General features: G+C 37.6%; 1 protein-coding gene across 2 annotated transcripts; it reads left to right on the forward strand.

Annotated features, from left to right (window-relative positions):
* Positions 1-1818: 1818 nt before the first annotated feature.
* nrsn1 (neurensin 1) lies at positions 1819-13437 on the forward strand. 2 transcript variants are annotated; one of them, XM_061916186.1, is made up of 6 exons: positions 1819-1938; positions 7928-8046; positions 8136-8228; positions 8308-8426; positions 9544-9731; positions 9817-13437. In XM_061916186.1, the coding sequence occupies exons 2-6, from the start codon at positions 7948-7950 to the stop codon at positions 9918-9920; spliced, it is 603 nt and encodes a 200-aa protein (XP_061772170.1). In that variant the 5' UTR covers positions 1819-1938; positions 7928-7947; the 3' UTR covers positions 9921-13437. The 2 variants fall into 2 exon arrangements, with proteins under 2 accessions (XP_061772170.1, XP_061772171.1); XM_061916187.1 differs by having other exon boundaries at positions 1831-1938; positions 7931-8046.
* The last annotated feature ends 2008 nt before the right edge of the window (positions 13438-15445 follow it).

The raw sequence follows: 15445 nt of genomic DNA on the forward strand, positions 1-15445 counted from the left end.
GCGAATGGAGGTCTGCTGTTGGAACGACGAGGAGGGCACGAGACAATAAACACGACGGGGGAGAAAACACAGAGAGAGCAGATTTGGATACAGTATGATATACGGCTAACTGTACAGGACAGGTAGCTACGTTCTGCAGGCTTATGAAGGCAGGTCCTCTGATCATAGACAGGTGCGCTGTCACTGATTAGAGCTTTTTTTAAGCTTTTTAGCTTTTTAATCCTACCCCTTTTCATACGATAGCAATGCTATCCAATGTCCTTGGTCGCTGTAACAGAATAGTAAACAAATAAATAACATACCATAGTCAGCAAATAAATATTAAATATATAATCTTTGTCTCAATAAAAAACAAAGGGAAGAAAAGGGTTCAAGATTTGTTTAATATCTTTGGTTAACCCGTTCCATAATTTAATTCCATATCCTGATATAATAAAGGTTTTAAGTGTTGTATGAGCAGACACATGTTTTAAATAAGATTTTCCTCTCAGGTTATATTTTTCCTCTGTTGTTGAAAAGAATTGTTGCACATCCTTGGGTAGCAGGGCATAGTTTGCTTTATCCATAATTTTAGTTGTTTGCAAATGCACTAAATTTTTTAACTTCATTATGATTTCATAAATAAAGGGTTTGGATGTTCTCTATATCCAATATTATGTATTATTCCAATTGATCTTTTTTGTAACAGTTAGTGAATGAAGCACACATTTGTAGTTGTTTCCCCTTGTTTACACTTACCAGTGGAGCAAAAGCCAACTAAATGAGTAAATGTTCCTGGGAATGTAATGAATGGACAAAAACCCCAACAACTGACACAATATAGTAATTAAAACATGACTTGTGTTTGAACCGATCCATCTATCTCAGTAGTTCTTAACCTGGGTTTGATCGAACCCTAGGGGTTCGGTGAGTCGACATCGGAGGTTTGGCGGAGGTCAAAACACACCCGATTCATCGTGTCAATAAAAACTTCTACCTATCGGCATATTACAGATACGGCAACAGCAGAAGTCACACTGGTTTGCAGGTGTGTAATTTGTTGTGAGTTTATGCACTGTGTCGGTTTTGTTCTTTGAACAAGGTGATGTTCATACACAGTTCATTTTGTGCACCAGTAAAAAAACATGGTAACACTTTAGTATGGGAACATATTCACCATTAATGAGTGGCTTATTAACATGCAAATTAGTAACATATTGGCTCTTAACTATTAATCATGAAGTACTTATTGATGCCATTTTCGGCATGGCTTCATAATAACCCAAACCCTAACCCTAACTAAATAACTCTAAATGAAGTGTTTGTTACTTAGAATATGTTCCCCTAGTGTACGAAAAACTCTAAATTAAGTCTTTGTTACTTAGAATATGTTCTCCATACTAAAGTGTTACCAAAAACACATAACTTTGTCTTGAATTTGAAAAAAAAAACATTTTATTTTTCACTAAGGAGGTTTCGATGAATGCGCATATGTAACTATTTGGGTTCGGTACCTCCAACAAGATTAAGAACCACTGATCTATCCATCTATCTATCTATCTATCTATCTATCTATCTATCTATCTATCTATCTATCTATATCTATCTATCTATCTATCTATCTATCTATCTATCTATCTATCTATCTATCTATCTATCTATCTATCTATCTATCTATCTATCTATCTATCTATCTATCTATCTAAGCCTTATTCATGCACCCTCTTGTTGAATTTTGAATGAGTGTCTTTGCCTGGTTATTTATATACAGCTCTGAATCGTGATGTTGTCATGGAGCTGGCACATGCGCAGTACGAGAGGGACTGTGAATCATCCACAGAGCGAGAGAGAGAGAGAGGGAAAGAGAGAGAGAGAGAGAGAGAGAGAGAGACTTCAGAGTGATGGGAGCCGGCTGAGCAAGCAGCAGCGAGTCTTCACTCTCCGAGCTGCTAATGACAGGTAATTTGCGGCTTCAGTTTATTTTGAATATAATTTTTTTAAGCTCATTTGACTGCTAGTCTTGTAAACAACATCGTCGTTTCGTTGTCACGATGTCAAATCACGGCTTTCACCTATCACGCGATTACGTCCATTGAGCGGGAAAGGGAGCAATGGCGAAGTGTTTTTTTGATGACATCGGTGTGCGTGTATTTATGTTATTATGTTAATTATGAAATACACAACCTAAATAAACTACATGAACTGCTGCTAGTGGTTTGAACGGATTGCATTTTTGGGGGGGCCAGGAGGTCACTCGCCTGGATTTGATTCAGATGCAATTAGAGTAAATATAATTTATGAACATAGTGTGTGTGCCTAGTTGTGTCTCATGGGGGGTTGTGGATGACTCGTGCTTGGGGTATGACGTCACGTGTGACGTAAGCATGTTTTAATGCTGGGGTCGCCACGGTGTTAAGCACCCAGGCCAGCTCGCAGTACTTTGTTTTAAACCAGTGGTTCTTAACCTTGTTGGAGCTACCGAACCCCACCAGTTTCATATGCACATTCACCGAACCTTTCTTTTTTTTTTTTTTTCAAATTCAAGACAAAATTATATGTTTTTTTTGTTTTTTTTACTAGTGCACAACATGAACATCACCTTGTTCAAAAACAAAACCAACACAGTTCCTGGACTCACAACAAATTACACACTTGCAAATTAGATGTAAAATTAGAAGGACCATTGTTTGGGGGGGTATCCATAATACTTAGACTTCCATTTTATTGTCATTCAAATGTTAACTTTACAGTACAGATAGGCCGATAGGGAGATGTTTTTATTTACATGATTGATTGATTGAATTAAACTTTTATTAGTAGATTGCACAGTACAGTACATATTCTGTACAATTGACAACTAAATGGTAACACCCCAATTAGTTTTTCCTCTTGTTTAATCAAGTCGGGTTCCACGTTAATCAATTCATGAGTCTGGTGTGTCTTGAACGCTGCGACGGAGGCTCTGCCAAACCCCTGAGGCAGACTCACCGAACCCCTAGCGTTCGATCGAACCCAGGTTAAGAACCACTGTTTTAAACATATTTAACAAAGTTACATTAATAGACGTCACATTAACACAGTTGCACAATCCAACATGTCTGAAAAAAACCAAGCTCAATAATCATTGCCCTTTAATTCACTTGTCAGTAAATGTCTCAACAATTATTTACTTCATGTCTTTCTTTTTTTTTGTCCTGTCCAGCTTCTCAGGCAAATCATATAGTTGATGTAGATGCCGATATCGGCTGTTCGGATTTACTTTACAAAAGAGAAGTGTAGGATACTTCTCTTCAATCAATCAATGATTATTTATATAACCCTAAATCACTAGTATCTCAAACGGATGCACAAACCACAACGACATCCTCGGTAGAGCACACATAAGGGCAAGGAAAACTCACACCCAGTGAGACGTCGATGACAATGATGACTATGAGAAACCTTGGAGAGGACCCCACCCCCCTCTAGGGGAACCGAAAGCAATGGATGTCGAGCGGGTCTAACATGATACTGTGAAAGTTCAATCCATAGTGGATCCAACACAACCGTGAGAGTCCAGTTCGTAGTTGATTCAACACAGTAGAGAGAGTCCCGTCCATAGTGGAGCCAGCAGGAAACCATCCCAAGCGGAGGTGGAAACCATCCCAAGAAGAGGCGGATCAGCAGCGCAGAGATGTCCCAGCCGATACACAAGCGAGCGATCCATCCTGGGTCCCGACTCTGAACGAGCGGTCCATCCTGGGTCCTGACTCAGGACAGCCAGTACTTCATCCATGGCCACCGGACCGGACCCCCTCCACAAGGGAGAGTGGGACAGAGGAGAAAAAGAAAAGAAACGGCAGATCAACTGGTCTAAAAAGGGAGTCTATTTAAAGGCTTGAGCATACAAATAAGTTTTAAGGTGAGACTTGAATGCTTCTACTGAGGTAGCATCTCAAACTGTTACTGGGAGGGCATTCCAGAGTACTGGAGCCTGAACGGAAAACGCTCTGTAGACCGCAGACTTTTTTTGGGCTCTGGGAATCACTAATAAGCCGGAGTCCTTTGAACGCAGATTTCTTGCTGGGACATATGGTACAATACAATCAGCAAGATAGGATGGAGCTAGACCGTGTAGTATTTTATACGTAAGTAGTAAAACATTAAAGTCACATCTTAAGTGCACAGGAAGTCAGTGCAAGTTAGCCAGTATAGGCCTAATATGATCAAACTTTCTTGTTTTTGTCAAAAGTCTAGCAGCCACATTTTGTACCAACTGTAATCTTTTAATGCTAGACATAGGGAGACCCGAAAATAATACGTTACAGTAATCGAGGCGAGACGTAACAAACGCATGGATAATGATCTCAGCGTCTTTAGTTGCCTTATTTGAATTTGACTTTATTAAATGTATTTTTATTATCATTCGGTGCAACCGGGCCGGAGCAGGAAGGAATAGAAAGAGATAAAAGGAAGACAGAGGGGAATGTGTAGGGATAAGAGGGGTATTAGACAGAGAGACACAAACAACAACAGCAAACACAACAATAACAACAAAAACAACAACAACAATAGAACAACACCAGCACATACGATATGTACAAATATGATGGTAAAAGTGATAGCAAAGAAGCAGTTAGTGAGATAAATAATAATATAGAAATGACAATGACCATTTTTACACTACAACTAGAGCAATACAAATACCAATAGAAAAAGCGCTATTGATCATGAACAATACCAATAGTTTACCTCTATTATCAACAATACAGTTGTTCAGAGGCTGTCTTCTATCAACCTCGCAGTCAAATCATCCCATTTTAAAACCCCCCAGGCCTCTCCGTGGGAGTATGTCAGGTTAAGTTTCTGCTGAGGCTCTTGCGTACAGCAGGTATGTTGCAGGATAAATCGAATACAAGTCTGCTCTAAAAATTAGTAGCAGACACTTCCTTGCAGACAAATTGTTTTTCAAAAGTAAGAGGACATTCATATCTGCTTGCAAGGTTGGCTGTCAAAAGAAAGCGATTGAACAAAACAAACATTTTTCAATATCATCAAATGATTTTGCGAGCAGAACACCACTAGAAACACATACTGTTGTGAAAATAAATGCAGAAGAGGACTAATATAGTGTTGACGTGCTACTGATATTGCCATTGGTATCGGTACTCTAACAATTAGGATCAATAAGCCAACCCCTAACATTTTGAAAAAATCCTGAACATCCTAAACACTTTCCTATTAATTTGGATTATGTATCATCAGGGTCGTTATTATTCTAAATTGGCACGGAGTGTTTTGTATCCGTCACAGTTCTCAGGTACAGGTATAAATTAGGCAGTAATGTAATTAACGGTGCGGAAGAATCAATGTTTTTTGTTTTAACGGTGTCTTTATTATTGTTTTTGTATACTATAGGACCTGGTTCTAATCCAAACATACAGTTTGCCATTTAATGAAAACGTATTATTTATGTGGCATTCCTGGAACTTAAAAAATGACAATGAAGTATCAGTAAATACCTACTATGTCAAACACTGTATAAATAAAAATCAAGTTTATGAGTGAGTTTATGAGTGTAATACTGTAATACTGTTGGGGTATATAAACTCTAGTTGCAGATCATTACAAAATAGATTATGACATAATATACACATATGTATATATATATATATATATATATATATATATATATATATATATATATATATGATATATATTTTATTGCTTGTCACTGACTTTCTGATCATCGTAATTCATATTAACAAAAAAAAAAATGCTTTGCCAGTTTGGTCAAATTCCAGCTGCACAATGCTTAATTCAGGATGCCAATATGGAATTGATGTGATATATTTGTATTACCGGTCCATCATAATTTACAGAACACATTCATTTTTAAGTGTTTGCTCATGTTTCAATTGACGACTACAAGAAGCGGCCATCAAAACTTCCATCATGCCCCATCCTTGTGTCTTGCAATAATTGACTACAAATAGACTGACATGCTTAGTGGCCATTCCTTATTTACTTCCATTTTGACACATTGTTTTCTGGTAAGAAATTATGAATGATTTCAAAATAATAAAAGAACATGACACCATGAAACATTTGTTTTGCTTCTTTTGACATGACTAAGAAAAATATTTCCATATCCATATTCCATTGCTTTCAGTTAATGTGTTCAGTGGAGACAGCGGATACTATTTTGTTCTACCTGACAAAAACATATAACATCATTATGGTCGTTAATACAGGGGCAGTGATTTATTAACTATTTTGAGGTTATGGCTGTGTACTATTGGGTGTGTGTGCAAACTTTATTATTATATACACTTCTTGCAGAAAAAATAGAAAGATAATCCCTTCTTGTCCCATACTGAGGAAATGTGTTATTGTGGCAACTGCCGCTCCTTATTACATTATGCGCAAGGAAACCTTTAAAGCTGAATGACCTTAAGTCTTACAATTCGGAATATGTCCAAAATTTTAAAAATAAAATGTTTAGTGGGACCTTAGTGAGCATAACATATTTAACTGTGGCCTTGGTTTGCCTTTTGAGGACTTTACCCTGTAACAGACAAAATAATTTTACAATATTTCCTATGGGAAATTGTATTTTGAAATGCAAAGTGGTTGATTTGCGTATTTTAACAGTCTCAGCACAGGTTTTACTGTATACAAGGGGAAACCACCTGAAAATATTGAAAGTGAAGGTGTCTTTTTAAAGCAGTTGGATGATCAGTATTTTGCTCAAAGATATTCCGTCATTCCCAATTGTAAACTTAATCCATAGTGAGTCCCAAGCCTGTAAATCTCTACCAATTGAGCTACTGGTTCTTTTTTTCTTCAAAGATATTTCAACTGGTCCAAAGGGATGTGGAAGGTCAAGCCTGCAATATTCCTTCCCTCCCTCTCTCACTCTCTGTAGGAACTGTTACTATCAGGAAGCCACTACAGATCAATCAAAGCAATAACTAACAAATTGAAAATATATACATTTTAATTGTAATCCAACGTCTGTAACTATTTAATAATTTTGAAATGACTTTGTTTGAATCTGTACATTGATTTACAATTATTTTAACTATTTTTATGTCTGGATTTTAGACATGTTTGAATATATTGTTGAATATATGTTTTTGCTACTCTGCACTTTCACACTTTGACTGTTTGACACTTTTTAATTTTGTTGTACATAAAACATGTTGCAATGACAACACTTACAGCTATTTATTTATTTATCTATGTATTGATCGATCGATCGATTGGTCTGTCTGTCTGTCTGTCTGTCTGTCTTTCTGTCTGTCTATCCTATTTGCTAGAAACCACACGACACATTTTAAAAACCTTTACTCGATAACACAAACTGTTTTGTTGGTGAATAAACAGGATGTTATATTGTAATGTACTGTGCGTTGATGTAAAAGGTTGCAGCAACAACCTTTATGTTATGATGTTGCTATAAAAGCACACACTTCCCAGCACATCATTTATTTTGTATTTTAACAATTAGCTACATTTTTGTCGTTAACAGCATGATTAAAGGGGACCAATGACAATTTAAATCCACATTTCAAACACTTTCTTATGGCACAAGAATAAGTATTTTCCGAAACCTAAAGGCTGTTGGAATGCTATTCAATAGCAATTTAGTCCCAGCCCTGACTGCCTATTTTTGTCATTGGTACACTTAAATGTTTTTGAATGCAACAAATGAATAGATAAGTGTGTGTCACACCTCTCCTGACAAAGGTACATCAAATGAGTGTAATATTGGCTAATGGGATTATACACCACAATATCAAATACAGAATATTAACACTATTTAATATACCCTTTGCCACTGAGTTGGGGGCAAATTTGTTTCCTAATGCGTTGATATATATGATATAAGGATGCTTATGATGCGAGGAGTGCAAATCTGCGTGGGTGGCTTCAGTCATGCGTTACACTCTGTTGTTTGCTCAAGCAGGCAGACAGATGTGAAGGATGGCGTCTTGCTCAGAGATCTGTGGGTCTGAGTACGGCGAGCAAGCCCAAGTCAACGGGAACTACCAGCAGTATGGTGTCCGCTCCTACTTACACCAGGTAGAACAAAGCCATAAAACTGCACCCCATACAGCGTGAGAGAACAATATAAAATAATGATAAAATAATAAAATGTCTTTGTTATTCAGTTTTATGAGGAGTGCACAGCTTCCATCTGGGAACGTGATGAAGATTTTCAGATTCAGAGATCGCCTAGCAGGTGGAGCTCTTTATTCTGGAAGGTGAGGTTATCCTTCAGCATGGTGAAATAACATTTTAACTGTAAATATTCCAAAACATTTAATTATTTTCCTACTTAAGGTCTGTCTCGTGTTTGGCACTGTGATCCTTTTTGCTGGCCTGATTGTCATCATGGTGGGCTATGCTACTCCGGCTAGGATTGAAGCATTTGGTGAAGAAGATCTCCTTTTTGTGGACAGGTACCTGATTGAATAATCATTTTTAATTAAAGGGTATTGGATTAAAGAAAATTTTATTTCCCACACACTCACCTCCGCCATGTCATTGGGGACTGTCATACAAAAAATGATTATGACATTTAAGTTATACTGACCTCTTAACAAGATTGTGCAGTGTTAAAGACTCTCATTGACTGATTCTCATTTGTGGTTAATGTGTTTATATTCTTTTTGCTGATATGACTCATATCCAAACTGAGCTTTTTAGAAACATTAAATTGAATGGTCTCACTTAAGCCATGCAGGAATAGATACATTTCACATTTGAACCAATACGGTACCATTTACCGATACCTGGGAATCGGTAGTAGTGCTCAACTGTATCAATTTTCAGTACTTTTCTGTGTGTTCATGTGGTAATAAATGTTAATTTGTTCATCCATCCATCCATCCATTTTCTACCGCTTATTCCCTTTCGGGGTCGCGGGGGGCGCTGGCGCCTATCTCAGCTACAATCGGGCGGAAGGAAGGTGTTCAATAATGAAATATTCATCCATCCATCCATTTCCTACCGCTTACATATTCTTTTTTAAATTGTACATTTACAATCGACCTGATAATGATAATATGCAGTACTATTGCATTGATTTAATCCATCCATCCATTTTCTACCGCTTGTCCCTCACTGAGTCACGGGTGGTGCTGGAGCCTATCCCAGTTGCACCCGGGCAGAAGGCGGGGTACACCCTAAACAAGTCGACACCTCATCACAGGGCCAACACAGATTGACAGACAACATTCACTCTCACTTTCACACACTAGGGTCAATTTAGTGTTGTCAATTAATCTATCCTCAGGTGCAATTTCATTCCGCTCTATTGTAATAGGTGGCCACAATGGGTAGCCGCCGAAGACAATCCCTTTCAGACGATCAGGCGCTTAATTGATACATCTCTCCCACCTAGATGCCTTAATCAAAAGTTAATCAATTATACTAATCTACTAAGACTCAAACTAGAATCTATTGTGATTGCGGTATCATGATGTACTCTACTTCATCATCCTTAGTTACCCTAATTACAGTACCTTTTTGTTACCCATCAACAACATACCTAATACCTTTCTCTTTTTTCAACAGCCAGGCAGTCAGTTTCAACCATGCACTGGATGTTTGCAAACTGACTGGGGCTGTACTATTCTGTGTGGGAGGCACGTCAATGGCTGTTGGTCTCCTGCTGTCTGCTTTTGCCAAAAGCTACTCCAAAGAGGAATTATATCTGCAGCAAAAGTTTAAAGAAAGGCTGGCAGATTTGCATTCAACAGTTGGTAGGGTTAAATTATTTACCTGTTAAAAAGGTTCTCCCACTGTTTTAGTTGACTAGCAAACTCAACACCTGTGTTTTTGTCACAGGTACACCTATAATGAGAGCACCAACTCCCGGGGAAGGAAAGGTGCCAGTTACACTTTCCAAAGTCCAGAACATCCAGCCGGTAACCCCAAAAACAGAGACCTGACAACAGTCTGGCTCAAAGGAGTGTACAAATAGTGTGTGAATGATGAGTAGTGGGATACAGATTATTGGGGAGTGCATAAATGCTCCTAAAAGGTCAGCTTACGTGACCGAAAATGTCACTTTCTTCATTATGTTTGACGTATTTCAATATCAGGATTAGAGGCAGAACAGACAAAACAAGTTTAATGTGTGCCGGCTCTCAGACATCCTTTCACAACACATGAAGGTTGTGAGCACTACCCACGCAAAAAAAAAAAATAAGAAGACAAACAAAGCAACCCAAGAACAAATCAATAGAACACAGCCCCTGAACAAGCAAACATTTTTCTTTTAAGTGGCGTCACATCGTGTAGAGCTCCTGCTGAGGGGGAGCAGAACAGCAGCAGGCATTATTGACGATTAGCTTTCATTTTAACAATGGTCATTAAACACACAAAAATGTCAGAGCTGCACAAAAATTCAGAAGAAGACTACCCAGGCGCTCGACTCATTAAATCACTGGCATTAAACGTTTTACATTTAAGAAATAAGATATGCAGGTCTTACTGTATGATAGCTCATTTACAACAGGGGTGTCAAATTTGCAGCCCGCAGGCCTTTTGCGGCTGATAAATATATTATAAATATTTCCTAGGTGATTTGAGTTTGAGACCCTTGAAGTAGAATCATTGGCGCAAATTAGACAAGCTAAACATAACAGCACCCTTACAGTACAATTGGATTAGTAAGACCAGGCAACCTGATGAAAGACATAATAAATGAGACCAAACATGCACAGCAGCACAGATTGTCAATAAAAAACACAGATTTCAACATATCTCTCTATATTAAGCAAAAACATTCAATAATATTTTTAAGAAAAGTTTTTATTTAGCATACATTTTGTTGCGCCTGATTGCACACAATTCAGGGGTTAATCGAAACAGCTTCAGGGTTCTAGAATAAAAGCAATAGTCATGGACCACCAACGCAAAATGAATCTCAATCTGGTAGAAAGCATATGTTCCTTTGAAGAGCAGAAAATAAAGTACACTAGTCGCATGGTGTTCAGTTGTGTGCATTGCTTGAAAACACACACATACAGATGGACAATTGTTTGAGATTTGATGAACAGATTCAGATCAGCAGCTAATTACAATAATCTGTGGCATAAATGTTGAATACATTTGTCTTCTTAATCATCAACAGATTTACAGACAGAGAAAACCTTTAAAATACGAGTGGAAAAAGAAATTGCCTCTATATTAATGCTATTGTCAAATATATATCTGATTTATGACACCAAGATACTTCTGAGGTTTGCGAATAAATAAATATGATCAAAAATAATCTCACCCGAGATCCCAGAACCATTTTCAGAGTTATGAGCAAGCCAGTAACGTGATCCGTGACATAGCGTTAAGAACTACAGATCCCTTCTCAATCAACAACAATGCTAATCAAGCAGACTTTGTAAGAGCCAACAACAAATACTTGGAGAAATTTTATGATCCAAATCTTATATTTTTGAGCTCGAACACAAAAAGGATGAGTAATCAGTTTAAGGAGGCAAATGCCGGACTAATTAAGTTAAAGTTAAAGTACCAATGACTGTCACACACATACTAGGTGTGATGAGATTATCCTCTGCATTTGACCGATCACTTTTTTTGAAACACTTAAGCATCAATAAAATTGCTCTGCGCTAAACATACAAACTTACCATAATAAATCAAAATAAAACAAACACGTGTTGTAATATTTCCACTCTCGCATGGATGCTGACCGACATGACGCATGCATAATCCAGTTTGGATGAAGACCTTATCACATTACTCACAAAAGGTTAATAAAGTTGCAGTAACTAGCATCTTTTTGTGTCTTTTTCAACATCTCGTGGACTGTTAAAGTGTCCAACCTCTCAGTTCATGGCCACATGTTATCCACTACCAAGTGAGAGCTGCATGAAACATAATCTTTGTCACAAACATGCTAAAGGTTTGAGATGAAGCAGAAGCAGCCGCCGGCTCGGTGTGTCAACAAGAGCAGCGCAAACTAGCATTAGCTCACAGCTATCAATGCATCGCTTAAATAGGCGGTCTGGATTGACGCTTTTAATGACAACATTGGTAAATTTTCATGTTCTGATATATAAATGGAGTGTTGTTGGCGGTTTGTGGCTGTTTTCTTGAGGGTATATTGGTCGCAAAAGCGGACCCTCGCTCTGTTGACTTAATTATTAGCTATTTATTCATGATTTTGAATGCAAAAAAAAAAGCCAAATGTATGTGTTCTTGTCTTACATCAGGATTGTGAATGTTAAACAGCACATATCTTTCCAATTTGTGTGTATGTCCAATATGACAGATCTGATAATATGGTGAGAGTGCAGAAGCATTTCTATCATCACTTATCATTTACGGAATTCGTCGAATATATTTGGAGCTGAATATTAAGAATGGCCGACTGAATTTGCGGCATTTTTTAATGTTTATACAGTATTTTCACATTTTTTGTGAATTGTAAATAACATTGGAAATGGTTTAATAACTACAATGAAATATAATTTAAGTATATGAAGTCAACTTGTTTTCCTACTCTACTGATACTTTAAAGTTGAATGCCTCTAAAGACGTACAATTTAGAAATGACTAAGACTATCTTGAATTATCTCACACACACCTATAAAATATCATACAAAGAGTCAAATTATACATTGACCATCTTTTGTTTGGCTTTAGAGTTTCCAAATAAGTTGCTCTTAATTATAAGAGGTTCCACTGTATAATATTGGTAGAAAATGCAAGAACATACAGTACGTGTTACATGTTTTCTGTGAGTTGTTGGTAAATACTAAATTACGCTATTTTTACAACAAATTGAGCAATACTGCTTTAAAGTAAAGAAAAACAGTGTTCTCATTTGCTTGTTTTCATCTTTCGCATCACTGGTGCAGGTCCCTCCAGCAAACCTTCATTAGCAATGAAAATGTCCATGTAAGTTGACCTTTTACTAACATTCCTGCTGCTACTTCCACCCTTTCTTTTTCACTCACTAAAGTCAATGTTGTTTTCACACAAAACACAAAACTAATGATATTAAATATGCCAATGTTTAATATTTCAAATGTTACCCTGTCACGCATAAAGTGCAATTCTACTGTTCAAGACCATAAACTACGGGTTGTTCTAACACCTTCCCATTGTAGTCAAAGTGTTAGCGTGTGATCAATAAATGTGCTCTCTAGTAGTTCCATGCTGTGCGTTGTGTTTGGTTTTATCTGTTCTTTGACCAAATCTGACTTCCACATTTAACATATTTTTGCTCCTACTATCAACAAATATATTATTCCAGGTTTATTCTTGTAATTTACGTAGACATTCAGAGAGTTTCATGATGTACTGTAACTGTGCATTTTCCAGTAAGGAATTTAAAATGCATAATTAACAACTGAAATTGAGAAACGTTTACAAATATCCATAATGCAGTACAGTATGTCTATTTTCAAACATAATAAAGGTGGAATATTTGCTGACCAATACTGTGTGAAGCTTTTGTCCACACATTAAAAACTGGCTGTATCACACACTACATATCATTAGGAATATATTCTGTTGAGCAAAGTATTTCTAACTTTGAATTATGCCAGTTCACCCAAGCCTTCATTACAATCCATCAAAAAAGTAATTTAGTAAAGGGAGGTGTAGAAATGATAAGAATATTATTCGTGGTCTCATTAACACAGCCAAACACACGCACACAGACACACACACACGCACGCACACACACACACGCACACACACACACGCACACACACACACACACACACACACACACACACACATACACACACACATACTAAAAGGGACCTCCACACTAGATAAGACAAAATTGATGGCATATCCGGAAATAGCACCCATAGGACTATCACCTTGAGCAGTCAGAAGTGACTCATGGAGACGCACGCTCACACACATTCACAGATGATGACTCACAGATACCAAGACTGCATGGATGCCAAGTTAATAAGAAAAGTTGCTGGTGAGAGGATGTGAGGCAATCACCACATAGAATCTAATAACAGTGGCGGATAGTCCGAAATGTGTTTATTTTCCTAATTAAAATCAAAAAGCAAATATCTTCCTATCCCTATTTTTATATTACATTTCAGGTAACAGAAAAGCAGGAATTTATTCCACAATCCGTGGACAATATTATGGAATTACAAGTCTTGGAAAACGTTTGTTTAGTTGTAGTTGTAAAATGCATAAAAAAAGCGGATCAAAACAATTCAAATTTGTAATGGCAACTTGCTGGCCTTAAGAAACAGTGAATTAAACCAAGATTAAGATTAATCAATTGTGAATTGTGTTAGCAACAGTTTAATTTTTAGATCAAGCAGAGTGGAAACATTATGGAATCATTCAACTCTGAGGAAAAATGTTATGGAATCATTAAAAGCAAACATACAAAAAACACTACAACACAGCAGTATTACTTTGTTACAACGCTTCTGGCTTGTATAAAATCTTGCATTCTCTGAAAAAAAGATGGTTTGACAAAAACAACAAATCTTTAAAGGCCTACTGAAATGAGATGTTGTTACTTAAACGGGGACAGCAGGTCCATTCAATGTGTCATACTTGATCATTTCGCGATATTGCCATATTTTTGCTGAAAGAATTTAGTAGAGAACATTGACGATAAAGTTCGCAACTTTTGGTCGCTAATAAAAAAGCCTTGCCTGTACCGGAAGTAGCAGACGATGTGCGCGTGACGTCACGGGTTGTGGAGCTCCTCACATCCTCACATTGTTTACAATCATAGCCACCAGCAGCGAGAGCGATTCGGACCGAGAAAGCGACAATTTCCCCATTAATTTCAGCCAGGATAAAAGATTCGTGGATGAGGATAGTGAGAGTGAAGGACTAGAAAAAAAGAAAGGCGAGGGCAGTGGGAGCGATTCAGATGTTATTAGACACATTTACTATGATAATTCTCGAAAATCCCTTTTCTCCTTATTGTGTTACTAGTGTTTTAGTGAGATTATATGGTCGGAGTGGTGACCGCCAGTGTCTCCGGTGGAAGGAGGTAAGAGGGTCCGCAGGTGCAGGAGGACGCAAGCTTCGCTCATGTCTACGGTAAGAGCCAACTTATTACCACAATTTTCTCACCGAAACCTGCCGGTTGACGTGGTAGAGAAACACGTTCGCTTGACCGCTTCTTTTCCATAGTAAAGCTTCACCTTCGGGAATGTAAACAAGTAAACACCGGCTGTGTTTGTGTTGATAAAGGCAGCTGCAATACACCGCTTCCCACCTACATCTTTCTTCTTTGACGTCTCCATTATTATTTGAACAAATTGCTAAATTTTCAGTAACACAGTTGTCCAGAATACTGTGTAATTATGAGATTAAAGCAGAGGACTTTTAGCCGTGATCGATGCTGGAAGAACATGTCCGCTACAACCGGTGACGTCACGCGCACGCGTCATCATACGCGCCATTATTCCGCAATGTTTTCAACAGGATACTTTGCGGGAAATTT

The sequence above is a fragment of the Nerophis ophidion genome, linkage group LG11, assembly GCF_033978795.1.
Source record: "Nerophis ophidion isolate RoL-2023_Sa linkage group LG11, RoL_Noph_v1.0, whole genome shotgun sequence".
In the NCBI taxonomy this organism is placed as follows: domain Eukaryota; kingdom Metazoa; phylum Chordata; class Actinopteri; order Syngnathiformes; family Syngnathidae; genus Nerophis; species Nerophis ophidion.